This window comes from Anopheles moucheti, chromosome 2 (genome assembly GCF_943734755.1).
Source record: "Anopheles moucheti chromosome 2, idAnoMoucSN_F20_07, whole genome shotgun sequence".
NCBI classification, from domain to species: Eukaryota; Metazoa; Arthropoda; class Insecta; order Diptera; family Culicidae; genus Anopheles; species Anopheles moucheti.
In genome coordinates, this window is record NC_069140.1 from 72,694,435 (window position 1) to 72,713,085 (window position 18,651).

Genomic DNA, 18,651 nt, shown 5'->3' on the forward strand with positions numbered 1-18,651 from the left:
ATGGCCACATCACCATTACTGGGGCTACCGAAAGTAACACACAACGGCGGATCAAACGGTAGGCGGAGTAGGCGGTCGCTTAGGGCCTCACCGTGTTGGGGGCCCCAAACAACTTGTGCCGATTGTGCGATTTTTGGAAATTTAGCAGCAGTGTTAATTTATAGGATAAAATCTAATTAAAAAGGTAGAAAATAGGTTATCCTTGGTTAGATAATTTTTTTTTATTTGATTAGCTATATCGGCCCGGTTACACGGCTTCGCAAGAGAAGTATGCAGTGTATGCAAACTCCTTCTTCTTTATCGGCACGACATCTTCAGGATGTTTAAGTCTACCATTTCTATTTTTTTACTTTATTTACCCGTAGGACAGTCAGTGCTGCGTACGGAGGTTTGGTGGTCCAAATGAAATTTTTCCGTGGTCCTGTCTTGTACAGACCGACTGCGCTACGAATACACCATCTGGCCGCCCCGTGAACCCTTATATGCCCTTTTACTTCAACCTGTTCATGTATTCTATTTCTTGAACGGGATTTTTTCATCTGTTCGTAAATGATCCTACCGTTAGATGCTAGAATAGAAACCATGCTTGTTTTCACTTTCGCAATATTTACAAGCTATTGCCATTGCGATACTCGTGGTGTGGTATTTTTTTCTCTGTCCGATTGAACCGTGAAAATGTCCAGCCTACGTGTTTCGGAACAGTATTGTGGTGGAGTGTTGTGTTTAGTATTTCGATTGTCACAATTTCTGCAAGTTTGCATGCCGGTAATGATGTTATAACCGACACAATCTGTCAGTGTACTATGACGTATGAATATAGTGTATAGAATATGAATGAAATCATATTGCAATCATTAGAACTTTCTTTTCCGTTCGATATTTGATACCTCATGATTCTTGGAATTTCTGTCTTTCTTGGTTATTACTTATTCGAAGCTGGATTGTAGGTCCAGCTTATGTCCACCCATCCCAAACTGTCCAAACACTTCATCATATCCCCGTGTAGAATACTGTTCAAACTACATTGTTTTAATCTCGGTAACATTTGCATCGTTGTTAGACTGAAATTGTTCTAAAATTTCCAATTCTAAATCCATACGGTTGAAGATCATCACCGCGAAATCGTTGATCTAAATTAAAAAAAGAACACGAAAAAAGATACTTGAAGAAATCGATACATTCATATAAAAACGATGTATTCAGTGAGGAACTTATCATAGTAGTCTTGCTAAAACATTGTTGTGCATGCTGAAAGCGGTCTCGTTTTTTTGCATTGAAAACTCAGTTTGTTTGCGAAAAATTAGTGAGTGCTTTGTGGTGTTGTATTCTTATAATTTGCTACTGACTATCAATTTGTGCCTGAGGAGCACATAGTGTGTTTCATACTAATGTAAATGTGCAAGTATAAATGTGACGAAATGATCGCAAGTGTCTTCACAATGAGCGAAGAGATCGGCCCAGAAATTCTTGGATTTTTTGACGCACGGACAACCGACCTAAAATTGGAGCATCAAATTTAATACGCGAAATTTAATCGAACGATCGAAATTCACATTAATATGTGCAGGGCCACGAGGGTTGACCAAATGCTGACAAATTTGCCCAATGACCAAATAAACTGGGCAACTGTGAAATCCACCATACCGTTGCCGCGCACACAATTGTTTTCAGATGTCCGATACCAGGAGAGCATGTTTTTCCAGAGGTGACATCTGCAGCATGCGACAAATTTGCCTATCACAATTGCTATTGCATGCTATCAAACACGTGAGAACGATCGCTAATAAGTAATATCAATAAAACGGAAAGCATCCTTCATCTCGTTCAAACTTTCCGTCGGCTGGTACGAAATTCCATACAAAACCAGCTGTTTTCCCATTTCCGATATCAGAAAAGCATCCACGGAAGAGGTAGCACCTTGTACAGCATTTTTGGTCGAAAAGCGCCGAAAGGTATGCAATATTTAACGACTAACTTTCCCGTTGGTCGAGTAAAATTTTGCAGCAATTTCGCTCCAAAAACCGCCGAAAAGTATGCAATGTTTAAACACTAACTTTCCCGTTGGTGGAGCAAAATTTCTTCAAAAACTACCGTATAGTACCAGGAGAGCAACCACGGAAGAGGTAGCTCCTGGTACTGCCCCGGAAGGTATGCAATCAACTTGCAATGCAAAGCGCCATAAGGTATGCAATGTTTAAACACTAACTTTGCAACCAAATTTCCGCCGTAAGGTATGCAATGTTTATACACTAACTTTACATACAAACCAGCTGTTTTCAGATTTCCGATACCAGGAGAGCATGTTGTTCAAGAGGTAACACCTTCCATCCCCCTCCCATCCCCTTCCCAATCCAAGAAGGCGGACAAGATGGCGGACAAGATGGCGGTAAAGATGGCGGACAAGATGGCGGACCAAGATGGCGGCCAAGATGGCGGACAAGATGGCGGACAAGATGGCGGACAAGATGGCGAACACAAGATGGCGGACAAAATGGCGGACAAGATGGCGGACAAGATGGCGGACAAGATGGCGGCCAAGATGGCGGCCAAGATGGCGGACAAGATGGCGGACAAGATGGTGGACAAGATGGCGGCCAAGATGGCGGACAAGATGGCGGCCAAGATGGCGGACAAGATGGCGGACACAAGATGGTGGACAAGATGGCGGACAAGATGGCGAACAAGATGGCGGCCAAGATGGCGGACAAGATGGCGGCCGAGATGGCGGACAAGATGGCGGACAAGATGGCGGGCACAAGATGGCGGACAAGATGGCGGCCAAGATGGCGGCCAAGATGGCGGCCAAGATGGCGGACAAGATGGCGGACAAGATGGCGGCCAAGATGGCGGACAAGATGGCGGCCATGATGGCGGACCAAATGGCGGACCAAGATGGCGGCTAAGATGGCGGACAAGATGGCGTCCAAGATGGCGGACAAAATGGCGGCCAAGATGGCGGACCAAGATGGCGTCCAAGATGGCGGCAAAGATGGCGGCCAGGATGGCGGACCAAGATGGCAGACCAGATGACGGCCAAGATGGCGGACAAGATGGCGGACAAGATGGCGGACAAGATGGCGGACACAAGATGGCGGACAAGATGGTGGACCAAGATGGCGGACAAGATGGCGGACAAGATGGCGGACCAAGATGGCGGACAAGATGGCGGACAAGATGGCGGACCAAGATGGCGGACAACATGGCGGACAAGATGGCGGACAACATGGCGGACAAGATGGCGGACAAGATGGCGGACAACATGGCGGCCATGATGGCGGACAAGATTGCGGACAACATGGCGGACAAGATGGCGGACAAGATGGCGGACAAGATGGCGGCAAAGATGGCGGCCAAGATTGCGGACCAAGATGGCGGACAAGATGGCGGCCAAGATGGCGGACAAGATGGCGGACCAAGATGGCGGACAAGATGGCGGACAAGATGGCGGACAAGATGGCGGACCAAGATGGCGGACAAGATGGCGGACCAGATGGTGGACAAGATAGCGGCCATAATGGCGGCCAAGATGGCGGACCAAGATGGCGGACAAGATGGCGGACCAAGATGGCGGACAAGCTGGCGGACAAGATGGCGGCCAAGATGGCGGACAAGATGGCGGACAAGATGGCGGACCAAGATGGTGGACCAAGATGGCGGACCAAGATGACGGTCCAAGATGGCGGACAAGATGGAGGACCAAGATGGCGTCCAAGATGGCGAACAAGATGGCGCACAAGATGGCGGACAAGATGGCGGACAAGATGGCGGACAAGATGACGGCCATGATGGCGGCCAAGATGGCGGCCATGATGGCGGACAAGATGGCGGACAAGATGGCGGACAAGATGAAGTCCAAGATGGCGGACAAGATGGCGGCCAAGATGGCGGACAAGATGGTGGACCAGATGGCGGACCAAGATGGCGGACCAAGATGGCGGACAAGATGGCGGACCAAGATGGCGGACCAAGATGGCGGACCAAGATGGCGGACAAGATGGCGGCCAAGATGGCGGACAAGATGGCAGACAAGATGGCGGACAAGATGGCGGACCAAGATGGCGGACAAGATGGTAGCAAAGATGGCGAACAAGATGGCGGGCAAGATGGCGGCCAAGATGGCGGCCAAGATGGCGGACAAGATGCCGGACCAAGATGGCGGACACATGGCGGACAAGATGGCGGACTACATGGCGGACAAGATGGCGGCCAAGATGGCGGCCAAGATGGCGGACAAGGTGGCAGACAAGATGGCGGCCAAGATGGCGGACAAGATGGCGGCCAAGATGGCGGACAACATGGCGGACAAGATGGCGGCCAAGATGGCGGACAAGATGGCGGACAAGATGGCGGACAAGATGGCGGACCAAGATGGCGGACAAGATGGCGGCAAAGATGGCGGCCAAGATGGCGGACCAAGATGGCGGCCAAAATGGCGGACCAAGATGGCGGACAAGATGGCGGACAAGATGGCGGACCAAGATGGCGGCTGTGATGGCGAACCAAGATGGCGGACCAAGATGGCGGACAAAATGGCGGCCAAGATGGCGGACAAGATGGCGGACAAGATGGCGGACAAGATGGCGGACACAAGATGGCGGACAAGATGGTGGACAAGATGGTGGACAAGATGGCGGACAAGATGGCGGACCAAGATGGCGGACAAGATGGCGGACAAGATGGCGGACAACATGGCGGCCAAGATGGCGGACAAGATGGCGGCAAAGATGGCGGACAAAATGGCGGACAAAATGGCGGACCAAGATGGCGGCTAAGATGGCGGACCAAGATGGCGTCCAAGATGGCGGACCAAGATGGCGTCCAAGATGGTGGATAAGATGGCGGCCAAGATGGCGGACAAGATGGCGGACAAGATGGCAGTCAAGATGGCGGACAAGATGGCGGACAAGATGGCGGACAAGATGCCGGCCATGATGGCGGACAAAATGGCGGACCAAGATGGCGTCCAAGATGGCGGACAAAATGGCGGACAAGATGGCGGACCAAGATGGCGTCCACGATGGCGGCAAAGATGGCGGCCAAGATGGCGGACCAAGTTGGCGGCCAAGATGGCGGACCAAGATGGCGTCCAAGATGGTGGCAAAGATGGCGGACAAAATGGCGGACCAAGATGGTGGCAAAGATGGCGGCCAAGATGGCGGACCAAGATGGCGGCAAAGATGGCGGACCACGATGGCGGCTAAGATGGCGGACCAAGATGGCGTCCAAGATGGCGGACAAAATGGCGGCTAAGATGGCGGACCAAGATGGCGTCCAAGATGGTGGCAAAGATGGCGGCCAAGTTGGCGGACCAAGATGGCGGACAAGATGGCAGTCAAGATGGCGGACAAGATGGCGGACAAGATGGCGGACAAGATGGCGGACCAAGATGGCGGACAAGATGGTGGACACAAGATGGCCGACAAGATGGCGGACAAGATGGCATCCGAGATGGGGGACAAGATGGCGGACAAGATGCCGGACCGAGATGGCGGACAACATGGCGGCCATGATGGCGGACAAGATGGCGGCCATGATGGCGGACCAAGATGGCGGACAAGATGGCGGCCAAGATGGCGACCAAGATGGCGGACAACATGGCGGCCATGATGGCGGCCATGATGGCGGCAAAGATGGCGGACAAGATGGCGGCCAAAATGGCAGACAAGATGGTGGACAAGATGGCGGACAAGATGATGGCCAAGATGGCGGACAAGATGGCGGACAAGATGGCGGACACAAGATGGCGGACAAGATGGCGGACAAGTTGGCGGACGAGATGTCGGACAAGATGGCGGCCATGATGGCGGCCATGATGGCGGCAAAGATGGCGGACAAGATGGTGGCCAAGATGGCGGACCAAGATGGCGGCCATGATGGCGGACAAAATGGCGGACCAACATGGCGGCTAAGATGGCGGACCAGATGGTGGACAAGATAGCGGCCATAATGGCGGCCAAGATGGCGGACCAAGATGGCGGACAAGATGGCGGACCAAGATGGCGCACAAGCTGGCGGACAAGATGGCGGCCAAGATGGCGGACAAGATGGCGGACAAGATGGCGGACACAAGATGGCGGACAACATGGCGGACAAGATGGTGGACCAAGATGGCGGACAAGATGGCGGACAAGATGGCGGACCAAGATGGCGGACAAGATGGCGGACAAGATGGCGGACCAAGATGGCGGACAACATGGCGGACAAGATGGCGGACAAGATGGCGGACTACATGGCGGACAAGATGGCGGACAAGATGGCGGACAAGATGGCGGCAAAGATGGCGGCCAAGATTGCGGACCAAGATGGCGGACAAGATGGCGGCCAAGATGGCGGACAAGATGGCGGACAAGATGGTGGACACAAGATGGCGGACAAGATGGCGGACAAGATGGCGGACAAGATGGCGGCTAAGATGGCGGACCAGATGGTGGACAAGATAGCGGCCATAATGGCGGCCAAGATGGCGGACCAAGATGGCGGACAAGATGGCGGACCAAGATGGCGGACAAGCTGGCGGACAAGATGGCGGCCAAGATGGCGGACAAGATGGCGGACAAGATGGCGGACACAAGATGGAGGACAAGATGGCGGACAAGATGGTGGACCAAGATGGCGGACAAGATGGCGGACAAGATGGCGGACCAAGATGGCGGACAAAATGGCGGACAACATGGCGGCCATGATGGCGGACAAGATTGCGGACAACATGGCGGACAAGATGGCGGACAAGATGGCGGCAAAGATGGCGGCCAAGATTGCGGACCAAGATGGCGGACAAGATGGCGGCCAAGATGGCGGACAAGATGGTGGACCAAGATGGCGGACAAGATGGCGGACAAGATGGCGGACAAGATGGCGGACCAAGATGGCGGCTAAGATGGCGGACCAGATGGTGGATAAGATAGCGGCCATAATGGCGGCCAAGATGGCGGACCAAGATGGCGGACAAGATGGCGGACCAAGATGGCGGACAAGCTGGCGGACAAGATGGCGGCCAAGATGGCGGACAAGATGGCGGACACAAGATGGAGGACAAGATGGCGGACAAGATGGTGGACCAAGATGGCGGACAAGATGGCGGACAAGATGGCGGACCAAGATGGCGGACAAAATGGCGGACAACATGGCGGCCATGATGGCGGACAAGATGGCGGACAACATGGCGGACAAGATGGCGGACAAGATGGCGGACAAGATGGCGGCAAAGATGGCGGCCAAGATTGCGGACCAAGATGGCGGACAAGATGGCGGCCAAGATGGCGGACAAGATGGCGGACAAGATGGTGGACACAAGATGGCGGACAAGATGGCGGACAAGATGGCGGACAAGATGGCGGACAAGATGGCGGCCAAGATGGCGGCCACGATGGTGGCCAAGATGGCGGCCAAGATGGCGGACAAGATGGCGACCAAGATGGTGGCCAAGATGGCGGACAAGATGGTGGACAAGATGCCGGCCAAGTTGGCGGACCAGATGGTGGACAAGATAGCGGCCATGATGGCGGACAAGATGGCGGACACAAGATGGCGGACAAGATGGCAGACAAGATGGCGGCCAAGATGGTGGCCACGATGGTGGCCAAGATGGCGGCCAAGATGGCGGACAAGATGGCGGCCAAGATGGTGGCCAAGATGGCGGACAAGATGGCGGACAAGATGCCGGCCAACATGGCGGACCAGATGGTGGACCAAGATAGCGGCCATGATGGCGGACAAGATGGCGGACACAAGATGGCGGACAAGATGGCGGCCAAGATGGCGGACAAGATGGCGGACAACATGGCGGACCAAGATGGCGGCCAAGATGGCGGACAAGATGGCGGCCAAGATGGTGGCCAAGATGGCGGACAAGATGGCAGACAAGATGCCGGCCAACATGGCGGACCAGATGGTGGACAAGATAGCGGCCATGATGGCGGACAAGATGGCGGACACAAGATGGCGGACAAGATGCTGGACCAAGATGGCGGACAACATGGCGGACAAGATGGCGGACTACATGGCGGACCAGATGGTGGACAAGATAGCGGCCATGATGGCGTACAAGATGGCGGATCAAGATGGCGAACAAGATGGCGGACCAAGATGGCGGCCAAGATGGCGGACCAAGATGGTGGACAAAATGGCGGACAAGATGGCGGATAACATGGCGGACAAGATGGCGGACACAAGATGGCGGACCAAGATGGCGACTAAGATGGCGGACAAGATGGCGGCCAAGATGGCGGATCAAGATGGCGAACAAGATGGCGGAAAAGATGGCGGCCAAGATGGCGGACAAGATGGCGGACACAAGATGGCGGCCAAGATGGCGGACAAGATGGCGGACAAGATGGCGGCCAAGATGGTAGACAAGATGGCGGACAAGTTGGCGAACAAGATGGCGGACCAAGATGGCGGACAAGATGGCGGACCAAGATGGTGGACAAAATGGCGGACAAGATGGCGGACAAGATGGCGGCCAAGATGGCGGACCAAGATGGCAGCCAAGATGGCGGCCAAGATGGCGGACACAAGATGGCGGACACAAGCTGGCGGACACAAGATGGCGGACAAGATGGCGGACAAGATGGCGGCCAAGATGGCGGACAAAATGGCGGCCAAGATGGCGGCCAAGATGACGGACAAGATGGCGGACAAGAGGCGGTGGGTGACCCATGGGAGGTGGGTGATGATCCATGAGAGGTGGAATGTGACACGTGGGAGGTGAGTGGTGACCCGTTGGAGATGAATGGTGACCTGTGGGAGGTGAGTGGTGACCCGTGGGAGGTGGGTGGTGACACGTGGGAGGTGGGTGGTGACACTTGGGAGGTTGAAGATGACACGAGGGAGTGGAGACGCGATGGGTGAAATGACACGAGGTGGGAGGTGACACGAGGGGGGAGTTGACGGCTAATTGACGGCTAATTGACGGTTAATTGACGGCTCATTAACTGCTAATTGACGGTGAATCGACGTCTAACTGATGGCTGATCGACGGCTTATTGACGGCTAATCGACTGCTAATTGACAGTTAATCGACGGCTAATTGACGGTTTATCGACGGCTAATTGACGGCTAATCGACGGCTAATCGACGGCTATTTGACAGCATTGGAGTTTTCGAAGAATTTTTTCACGGTCAACGGGAAAGTTAGTGTTTAAACATTGCATACATTTCGGCGGTTTCGAGCAAAATTAATGTACTAGGCGCTCTTCCGTGGATGCTCTCCTGATATCGGAAATCTGAAAACAGCTGGTTTTGTATGGAATTTCGTACCAGCCGACGGAAAGTTTAAGCGAAATGAAGGATGCTCTCCGTTTCATCCATCTTCCTTAAACTAGTGAACGCTCTCACGGGTTTGATAGTATGCAATGCAATAGTGATTGGCAAATTTATCCCACCTTTGGAAAAACATGCTCTCCTGGTATCAGAAATCTTAAAACAATTGTGTGCGCGGCAACGGTATAGTGGTTTTCACAGTTGACTAGCTGATTTGGTCATTGGACAAATTTGTCAGCATTTTGTCAATTCTCGTGGCCCTGGATCTAATGGATCAAAAAATGCTATAAAACATGATCAATTGTTGAAAAAGTTCAGTAAGTAGGAGCACAGAAATCAACCGTTAATTTTTGTTCATCGCCTAAAACATCTACATGAGCGGAACAGGTTGCTAAGAAATTTCGCTGATTGTTACCGAAAAAGTAAACCGATTGGAAACTGTACCTTGGGCGAATAAATCGTAGAAGGCATTGGACTAATCAGGAATCATAAATGTACGTAAATCGTAGAAAATGTGATCCAAGTAGTGGCGTTATGGTTCTCCTTAACTCATACAAACGTTTATATATAGACTAGCTTAACGGCCCGGTTTCAGGGCTACGCAATAGAACTCTGAGTTGTACGCAAGGGGACTTTGTTTTCGATACTTTGCTGATGTTTGTTTCATCATGGAGGTACAAAAACAAAAACTTGACTTGATTTTAGTTTTCAAATGCTAAAAGCTATGCAAATCTAACCGGCTGTGCATAACACAAATTACTATTATTATTAAATAAAATTTGCGTTGTTTGCTTAATGGGATACACAATGTTAAACAATCCACTAAATAACAAATAAATAAAAGAATCGAAATTCACAACTTAGTAACTCGCTCATTCTGTATTGCAAATCGTACTGGACTATATTCCTGTTATCAAGACTCGGATTACAAGTCACGGTGATGAACAGATCTGGTTTGCCCAAAAGCACAAATAATGATCATTGAATTTTGATACTGTGCCCTCATGTATCCGCTGCAACTGAGTGTTGCATGGCGAATATCCCGGAAGCACGGCGAGCGAACCAATTGCTCCTTGGATACTGTAGTTGTAAATTCCACCACGTGCTGCTTCTCGAAATTGGCGCACGTATGATTGTAGCTCCACTTAGAAGAGTACAGATACAGTGGTAACTGGTGTTGGTGGTGATATAGCCGGTTCCGTTATTGTATTCGAAGATGGTGATGGCCCTGGCGGACCATTTGAAGAAGATGATTAGGGATGGCCCAGCGGCGGATCAAACGGTAGGCGGAGTAGGCCCTTTCTTACTGCGCTTTTTGCCTTGTCTCATTTCAAGTCCCCTCAATGTCCCCCTTCCATCCTGCATCGTTTTTAAAATTTGAGGCCCCAACTATAATTCCGCCCTGGGCCTCCAAGGGGATTGATCCTCCACTGGTAACACAATAGTTCTGACGATAGTCGGTGTCAGCATAATAGCAAAAGCGTCAAACAAAAAAATTAGCTCTCACATATTGCGGGCATCCCTCAGCGCTATGTTTCCATGGAAACGTTGTAAGCTTAATGTGAATGGGAAGTTTTAAAAATGCATTCGTAAAGAGAAACACTCATCTTCACTGCACACTACATTGAAGCGATCGCTTTATGCACCGCCACTCCGTTTCTTGGACAAATGGAAATGTCAAAAGTTCAATGTCAAATGGCTCATCAGGATGCACGGGGTATATCTGTCCGTGCTGAATCCGTGCCCACGATGCCCGCTCGTTCGTTTTCTCACATCGTACGGAACTTGAAACACGGTTGCGTTGTTGTTTGTGTGTGTTTCTTCGACTTTTTTTTTATTGAAAATCCAATATTCTTCACTCACAGCTTACTGCTTTGCTTAGAATAATCTTGGCTTGTAAGTTTTCTACTCCGGTGTTGTTCTGACACGACAGTTTGTTACGATAGTTTGTGGTGCAATGAAAGGAAGGTGGTGCTTAGTAGTTCGTAAGAAGAGTGTTTGTGTGTTTGAGGGAGAGAGAGTTGGATTTACGGGAAACTTAAACGTATCCAGTAACGTTACGGTGAGGGTAAGGTAAGGTGGCTTAAAGTTTTTCCGGAACAAGCTGCAACGAACCACACTTCAAGGCCGTGCATTAACACTACGAGGCTTAAGAGGAATATTTACGGTGCCGAGGGATTATGCTGTAAGGAGTTGCTCACATTTGGTATTGGATTAAGAGTAACCAGGTAGTAAATAGACGTCGAATAATAATTATATTAAGGATTCTTTTTTTTCTTTGCTCCTTCCGGCTTTAGGTTCAAAATTGGGTCGCTAGGAAATGTTACTGATATGATGGAACGAGACGAAACCAACCCGGTGTGGTCGATGGTTTTTACTAATTGATTTGTTAATTACAGCAGCACCATACCCGCGACCTGCTAGGGCTAGGGCATTATGAGCATTTTAAAGTTCATTGGGCCACCTTTTTTGATGTTTCGTTTCGGTGCGCATTGTGGTTGAGGTGGTTTGCGTTCTAATCATTCGAATTTCCGTTGGAAGCTACGGTCAGTTGTTCAACAAAAGGTACCATTTATAATTGGGTTAATTATAGCTAATTCACTGCATGCGCATTTATGTGGTGGTTTGCGTTCTACAGATAGGGATTGGGATTCGACAAAATATATATCTAGGCTCTAGCTAGGCGGTGTACACCGATGCCCCCGTCGGTTCCATATTTAATACAGATACCAAGGGCAGCTTTGTTCTGCTTTTTCATTGTTTGTTTTATATGATCATATCATACCGTTAGATGTGTGTAAATGTTACCAATACGCATATAAATAGTGCCACTTTTGTTTGTATAATCATACGAATACGTACAAATTTACGGTACTACAGTAGTATAGAGTTTAGGACACATTTAGTTTTCATGTTTGTTTGTGTAGTTTCCCCCTGTTTGCAATATTTGTTTGCTGCTTCTATCAGTCGCCAAACTGTTACACTTTAGTTTTCCTTTTACTTTGTCTTGTTTTCAAGTCTAACTCGTTTCAGTACGGCATATAAAACATTTATATTCTTGTGCTTGAAGCGTTTGGGTTCTGTGGGTAGGGTTTGTATTTTGTTTGTTGTTTCACATTTCACAATGTTTTTTTTCCTTTTCGGTTTCCTCGCTTTTGGATATTTGTTGAAAATATTGTACATAAATATATGCTCATATGATGTCACAATACTTATTTCCGTAGTTAGTTGTAAGCTTTTGTTTTACTGCCCCTTTTAAGCTCCATTTTCGTTAGATAGGTCTTGTGTTTGTACCGCACCGTAGGCAAAGCGATATTTTTTTTTCTTATTTTCCCTCAACATCGTGAGCTTGAGAGTATATTTATTTATTAATTTCTTTTTTTTTATTTTTTTTGTTTTGGTATCTTGTTGTTCACTCTAGTTATATGGTTTGTAATATTACACTTGAGCTGAATAAAATATGTTTCTCTGCTTTATCTATGCCTTCGTTCCATTACAATACAATAAAGTTATACTTTTCATCAGTCTACAATTTACAACGGTGTTTTCTTTTCATGTGGTTTAATTCAACGTTTTCGTCGTCTCGTGGTACAGTTTAGGAAGTGGAATAAAAATAAAGAACAACAATTTATACCTCTCGTAGCAAACACTAACATGTCAACAATTATCCTGCTGTGCATTGATACTTGAAACCTTTGCTTTGATATATGATAACGGATTTAAACATAACGAAACTCATCTGTTCTCAACTTTCGTTTTCTTACAATTACAAGTAGGAAATATTGAAAAGAGTGTAAGATTAGGCTGATATTTGTCTTGTGTTTGAAAATCTGCCATCTTTGGCTGGAAAGATTCAGATTATAATCAATATTTAAACTTCTGCTAGCATTTGAATTTAACTTATCCATACTCGAAACAAGGAAAGAATAGAGGTAAAGAGGAGTCTGTTTTATTTAAGGACATACTTCTTCTTTGCGACATAATGGTTTCGTTTGCCCTTGTTGATAACGGCCCTAGTAGCTTGAATAATCTTAATAAGACAGTTTCGTAGCGCAGATTGCATACTTTTCGGCGAACCACTATTTATGTTGCTTGAATTTACCCAAGAACAGTATGGTATCTGTAGTGCAAAACTATCTTCACAAAACGCTGCTACCAAAATCGCTTTGTCAACTGGGTCTTGTCCTTGGCCGGTTAGTTACCTCTTTGGTTTTATGGGATGGAGGTTTGTTTTATATTCTTGTCATGTATGTGTGCGTCACATCTTTGTTTTCCGTCTATTTTGGTTTTGTTCCTTCACGCCTCGACATCGCTTTCATTTTTTGGCAATTCCCAGATGGATCGTTTCTTTTATACCTTCCAGTGACTCCGTTTTATACGATGGTGCGACACATCGTTTACCACCGGCATCTTATCGGAGAACGTGCCACATGGCGATGGGTTTACGATTGTTCTGCATCAGATCCTGCCAGTGTTGCGTGCCGCTGCCACCTTCGCGCAAACCCACCCCGCAACCCAGATCCTGTCCTTCGCCTTCGTTTGACGTTACAAACAGCTCGACACCAGCATCCTGCAGCTGCGACGACGGTAACTCGAACGTGAACGCTTCGTTCCAGATCGGGTTGGTTGGGTCCAGTGCCCGAATTGCACTGGTTTTGCGCTTTTTCGTACGCTTATCATTGACCAGCAGATAGAGCTAATGATGGTGGAGAGTTACATCGTTCAAGAAGTCGTGTCCGAAATCGTTGGATTCGCGATGAAGATACTCACCTTAACGAACGGTTCGTGAGAGATGGATAGATTCTTTGCCTTCATCACAACCACCGTAAGCCGCTCGGCTTGGGGAAGATAGCTCAGTGAGATTAGTAGCTCGGCTGTCGAATCGGAGGGTTTACGGACGGCGATCAAATCACCCCACAGCTCGCAACCGGACAGGTCCAGTGTGTTCAGCAGGAAGCGAATCTCCCCGATTACTTCGTCGTGCGAAAACCGATCGTAATCCAACAGCTAGCATAAGGCAATCCAAACAAGAGACAATTAAATGAAGAGAAAAATGAAGTAAAATGTCAGTCAATGAAAATTGGGAAAGGTAAATTCTACGAACTGGAAGGAAATTTTGTTACGAATTCCCGTTAGCTGTTTTGACATTTTTTCCGCGAAAATGAAATGACCAGGAAAACTAATTCTCCAAACTATTCACAGGCATCAACAACAGTTTTTCCGCCTTTTTCCTCTGACTTGGCGACAGTACACTTTGAAATCACGTAGTTGAATGACATTCACATTTGTAGATTTGTGGAAATGTATGTTTTTTTGTTCAGCCATTCCCTCGGTTATGTTCGTAATTTGGTAAATTTAATGAAGATCTGTTCAATGGAAATTGGTGGGTTCATTTCGGAAAATAAAGCTTCAAATTGAACTAATGTGAAACAACTAGTTCATGTTTTAAATAAGACTTGTTGAACGACCCAATTATTATGGTAATTTGTATCAGTTATTTTAATTCAATTATTAAATAAAAAAAAAACTTAAAATTACATACATTTTTACGGATTATTTTTACACGTAGTAGAAGTACATTACTCATGAATTTATTAGTGTAAGCCATGGTTAAATTAATTGCATACTTCTAGGCGCTTACTTTCAGCACCCCACCTATCTGTTTCAACTGTTTAGAAAAATGGCTTGTTTTCAGTCAAACAATATATTGTATATACATCGAACATGTCATAAAAGTGGACACATAACAAATGAATAGAAAAATGTTTTATTATCGCCAAGCTTTGTGGTTCTATTGCCAGGAAAATCAAAACCCAGTACTGCAATACAGTACCTTTAGTGCAGAACAGATAATCACGTTGTGCGACAATATTCATCGCGAATAAAAGCTATAAATCGTAGAAGAAATTCTTTTGTTGGTCATATCTGTGCAAAAGTTTCGTTTTTTTTTCGTCAGCCAAATTCCATAATTTCCTGTCATATGAACATTTGCACCAAAGGACCGCAAACGGTTCCAATTTTTTTGCTTCCCTTTGCCCAAAGCATTCGTTTTGTATGTGTCACCCCACAATAAAAATGGAATATAAATTGCACTAAAATCGACGAACCGAGCAGGCTCTTCCAGCGCGTACAATGAGGTGCCACAAACATAAAGGGACGGATCAGGAAAGGTTTCCATCGGTTTGGCACCGGTACGTCGGAATCACATTTATACCCCAGGGTTCAATAGATAGGATTACATACACAGACGGCCCTTTCCGCTTGCTGAACTAAGCCGTCTAAGGTGTTAACCACGTCCATTCAAAACCCAGCGCAAGGTTTTGAAGGTTCACCCCACAGCCACAGCCACCTTGGGGACAAAAAACATCAATGAATAGGATTTGTGATTGATGGGAAGTTCGTTTGAAGGTTGTACGTTTAAAATATAGAATATATATTTGCACATTGTAAGCATTATTATTACTAGCTGAAGGCGATACTGAAACCCCGGTGGGCTTATAATGGCAAAACTACCGGATAGCAGCATTTCTCAAGGAAGGATTCATTTCATGAAGAGTTTATCTGTTTGTTTGGGGTTATCTTTGCTATGAAACCCGACATTCGCACTAACCCTAACAAGTGCGCTAACGAGTTCTGCCAGAATAGTTTAAATTACGTACAAACATTACCATGACCCCTGACCCTGACCCACGTACCTGCAGCACAAAGTTGCTCTTGACTAGGTTGCGAGGTTTCAGTGGGAACGAGAGTTGCTGATCAAAGTACGGATGCGTTTCGGTCCGATGTACCGCCGTCTGCTGCGTTCGCTGCTCATCGTCCGGCTCGAGGAACATCTTTACGTACGGATCGCGAAATCCGGCATCGCCAGCAGGCGTTAGATCTTGTGCTGTTTCGATATACGTAGCAGAGAGTTAGAGATGTGCCTGTACATTACAACAGTGTGCGATAGAACCATTTTCATACCCTCAACCAAATGCACCAACAGTTCTTCCTTGCCACCGTCGTACTTCAGCCGTAGATGAAAGCGCCCCAGCACCGAGTGGATGTCATTCGCTGCCAAAATCACCGGAACACGGCGACGGGGCGAACGGCTGCTATCAGAACGGATGGAACCGATAGGGCTGTCTGGGGCATTCGCGTCACCCGCCAGCGATACCACGCCCGAGAATGTGCTGTTCCGTTTCTTGGGTGAGCTGAACTCTCGCGGACCGCCACTGCTGACGACCGACGCCAGACTCGCCTTGCTGCCCCGTTCCGTACCGTCGGCTGGTCCTACGGCACCGGAATTACTTCCGGCCCCGATGGGAAAGCGTCCCTCCAGGCTGAATGTGCGCATCGGACTTGGTGAACGAGATTTCTACGAAACGAGAAAAAATATTCAGCAAATTTTCAGACATTTTCATTTGAAGCTTTTACCAACAATCTGCTTACAGTGATGACAGCTTTTGCGATGTAAATTTAATAAAAATTCTAATCTCTTTTTACATTCGCCTAAAGCTATGCAATTTGCAATACAAACTACTTGATAGAGAAGGAAACACTGTTCACTGTTACTGCTTTAACACGGCCTACTTTGGTAGCAGAGTTAAACACCGGTACCTACCCTCAGGATTAGATTATCCGAAGTAGTTGAGCGAGTGTCACTGTTCGCGTGTGTCATAAATTTCGGCACATTCTCCCGGTAGCTCTGTGTTGAAGTAGGAGAAGAAGGAAAAAAACGCACATAACCCATCAATCCTTTTCACGGTAACACATGTAACACTCTCGGACACATCCATTTGGGTTTGCGGATGGAACAAAAAACTTACCGAACTTCTCGAATGGACGCTCTCCAAGCTGTTGTTGCGTGAGGCAGACGAGGCCGCAGCATGGGACGGTCGATAGCCGGGACCTCCGCGTGTGTCACCCGTACCGTACGATTTTTTCGTTGAACCCACGGTGGAATGCGGTGGCTGCAGCGGGCTGGGCGTTACCTCCACCGGACCAGTGCCAAGCGTTTCCGAGCTAATCGAATGATGAACGACGCTGCTGGCTGGCTGTACCGGTACCGAGCCGCTAGACACGTTGCAGTCCTGCAGATTGATCTTCCGGGCTGCTTTTTTCTCTTCCAGCCGGTCCAGCTCAGCCCATTCCTTACCCTTCCGGCGTACGACGTAGTACCGGTACATGACGATCGTGACGGCTACCAGTAGGGCTAGGCCGGTACCGGCGGCTGCACCGAGCACGGCCGAGCTTACAAACACCATACTGGCTGGCACCGATTGCGCTGGACTCGAACGAATATCCCAAAGGAATGCAGAAACTATCTCTCTAGGCAGACGAGTGGAATACTTTGCTAATGGATAAATGCAGAGGGAAATACAAAAAAATAAAGATAAACCACCCTGAAACCAACAGAACTGCCGACGATAAACTGTTATGTGGACACGGAACGATAAATGTGCGAAAAGAAACTTGAGCCAATCCATCATCGTTGCCTAGAGCCGTACACTTTCTCGTGGATATCAATATGTGACACAAATTGAGTTCAGTAGCACCAATCGTAATTTATTTTGTGGCGCTATATTGCAGCGCTACTAGTTTCAAGGTATTATTATGAAATGAAAGCTAGCCATTTTAATTACGGTTATCGTACATCTATAAAGCTTCTAAATGTGTACCCTTTTTAGTAATTACTTAAGTATTTTTTTTATTTAAAAACTTTAGCACAGATAATCCTTGAGACTATCTTGAATCATGACGGTTTCTCTTACATGCGGTTTTGGATATACGCAGGATTTAGATTTTATTTAGATTTTTTAACACAAAATTCAAGCATAGAATTTTAAAAAAGCTTGAACATGCTTTTTTAGTTGCGATCCGCTAAAATAATGTAGCTCGGGGACTGCGTGTACTAATTTCCAAAAAACGCCGAAAAGTATGCAATTGTCCGGCATCAATGTCATCTTTGTCATGCTGAGGAATATTTAGATGCTATATTACTATGACCTCGCATGACGATTTATATCATCAATTGACTAAATAATAATAAACTTGCTTACTGTTGGAATAACAATAGTTTTCTTTTAAAGCAGAGGTTTGTGAAGAAGAAGTCAATATATATAGACAGGAATGGGAAAGTTTAGGACAAGTAAGATTTTTGATCAAAGCAACCAAATAGGAAAAGGAGAGACGGAAACATCAGTTAGTATCTTCATCTCGAGAGGAACACATTTTTAATAGATACACAATGTAATAGATAGAGATTAGGCAAGAGTTAAGTGAAATTAAAACACAACAAAAAGACATCAACGGAAGGAGAAGGAGAATATTGATTAATTTAATTATTATTAGAAAGTAAAATGAATCATTCACAGTAATTATTATTTTTTACAAAAGACAGAGGATAAT

At 47.3% G+C, this 18,651-nt stretch overlaps 1 protein-coding gene across 1 annotated transcript; it reads right to left on the reverse strand.

The window, feature by feature from the left end:
* Nucleotides 1-11,083: 11,083 nt before the first annotated feature.
* Nucleotides 11,084-17,507, reverse strand: LOC128309658 (synaptotagmin-12). Its single transcript, XM_053046095.1, has 6 exons — nucleotides 17,070-17,507; nucleotides 16,865-16,948; nucleotides 16,225-16,618; nucleotides 15,957-16,147; nucleotides 14,032-14,268; nucleotides 11,084-13,957 (listed from the first exon to the last, which is right to left on the reverse strand). Exons 1-6 carry the CDS (start codon nucleotides 17,505-17,507, stop codon nucleotides 13,673-13,675), a joined length of 1,629 nt encoding a protein of 542 aa, XP_052902055.1. The 3' UTR covers nucleotides 11,084-13,672.
* Between the last annotated feature and the right edge of the window lie 1,144 nt (nucleotides 17,508-18,651).